This window comes from Galeopterus variegatus, unplaced genomic scaffold, assembly GCF_000696425.1.
Source record: "Galeopterus variegatus unplaced genomic scaffold, G_variegatus-3.0.2 Scaffold6105, whole genome shotgun sequence".
Classification (NCBI taxonomy): Eukaryota; Metazoa; Chordata; class Mammalia; order Dermoptera; family Cynocephalidae; genus Galeopterus; species Galeopterus variegatus.
Window position 1 is genome coordinate 52,177 of NW_007732216.1, and position 1,970 is coordinate 54,146.

Below are 1,970 nucleotides of genomic sequence, written 5' to 3' on the forward strand. Positions count from 1 at the left end.
AAATAAATAAATAAATAAATAAATAAAATAATAGCTATGAATTATACTAATTTAGTTATTTCCTCAGAACCATTTTCCATTAGCATAAATAAAATATTCATTACTACTATCTGAAAGGAATTTTTTAAATATTCAAGTTAAAAAGCAGAGAATGATATTGCTATTTCAAATGTGACAGATTTATCCTTAAACAGTATAGCAACTGAATAGGAAAGTAACAGAGTTAAAGCCATTTTTATCATTGTATTACCAATGATTTCTATATTCCTTCAAGTAATCTACACTTTTCATAATAAATGGAAACTGCTGATTGCTTCCACAACATTTCATTTCTATACGTAATATTATTTCTGCCTCTACCTGTGCAAGTGTTTCATCCAGCCACTTGGAATGATGCTGAGGATTGGCAAGAAGCCACTTGATGGCAGCACTATAGACCTGCTTTTCATTTTCAATATTTAGATCACTGGAGGACAAAAGCTTATGGATATGCTGGGGTGACACACTTACAAAGTCTTCACACTCTACTACTTCGGTAAAATGCTCACAGGCATACTGATCTGCCATGTCCATTAAGTCTATTCGATTGTGACTTTCTGCAAAGGCTCTTACTGCCAGGCAATTGGACGGATGAAAATGTAACTTCATGTATTCACAACAAGCTCTAGCCACCAGTTCAACCTGCAGAATACAGGCTGCATATAAGAGAGGTTGGACGTTGTCAACAGTCAAAGTGAGCCGTGAAGAATAGACAAACTTTACCAAATCTTCTACTGCATCACCATCAAAATCTCTGATCTCAATCAGCGTTTGCTTGGCTTCAGCCATTTCAGAGAGAAACATGGCTCTGAAGTAGGGAATAACACAAGCCAATACCAGCTTGTGACAAGAAATTAGCTTTGAGCCAACCTGTTCAAAACAAACAAACAAAAGACTCAGTTTAATACTAAAATCAGCTTCAGATCAACATAGAGCATGTGTTATGGTAGGGACAAAAACTCCAGACAAATTTAGAGCACTTATTTCAATAATGCAATCCTTTGGCCACTTACGTTCAATCTAGGCCAATTTCTTAAAGTCAGGCAATTTTCTTCTTCCAAATTAGCTATTTACCTTTTATAAACTTATCTATAAAGCATATACAATGAACTACGATTTTCTACACTATCTCATATTACAGGAGGTACTTTGTGAATTAATGAGAATAACAGCAAATATCATTTAGCATTTATTATATGCCAGGAACTATTCTACATGCTTTTCACATACGAACTCACTTAATTGTTCCAACACCCCTCTGAGTAGACACTATTATTATCCACAATTTCTCAATCAGAAAACCGAAGCACAGAGTAAATAAATCAATATTTAGTAGTATTTATTATGCACTCAACTGAGGCTTTTTTCTTTTTCTATTTAAATTATTTTGAAATGATATATTTCATATAAAACATTAAAAAAACATGCTGAATCTCACCATCTTTATTGTTGGAAAATTAGATTGCTTCTAACAGTGTGCCATTACAAACAACACAGTAGTAAACTTCTTTGTAACTGGATCTTTATTTACATCGTCTATTATTTCCTACAGATGAATTCCTATAAAGAGATGCTGCTTCAAAGGACCTGTGTAATGTGGATGCATACTGCCAAATTGTCCACTTCTGAGCTACATACAGAATTTGTACCATATTCTGGGTAACTTGTTAAGAAATAGTTGCCAATTTGATGAATGAAAATACTATGTCATTATTTACCCTTCTTTTACTAGTAAAACTAGACCATTCCTAAATTTGGGGCTATTGGTATTTCTTCTATGATCTATGGGTATTTTTCTCATTTATTTGTAAGAACTCCTCATACATTTACAGTATTAGACATATGTCATTTATTTTAAATTTTTCTCTTTTATAGTTTGCTTTTAAATTTTATTCTCTCCCTACAGATATTTATATAATGCAATTAATCTT

At 32.6% G+C, this 1,970-nt stretch overlaps 1 protein-coding gene across 3 annotated transcripts in view; it reads right to left on the reverse strand.

Moving 5' to 3' along the window:
- KLHL8 (kelch-like family member 8) overlaps nucleotides 1-1,970 on the reverse strand; it is a 62,180-nt gene that overhangs the window by 47,322 nt on the left and 12,888 nt on the right. For all 3 annotated transcript variants that reach the window (XR_551818.1, XM_008590446.1, XM_008590447.1), the window contains exon 2: nucleotides 361-909. Coding sequence is in view for 2 of the 3 variants with exons in the window: in XM_008590446.1 (XP_008588668.1) it covers nucleotides 361-909 (549 nt within the window). In the remaining variant the exon portion in view is untranslated. The remainder of the gene's footprint in view (nucleotides 1-360; nucleotides 910-1,970) is intronic.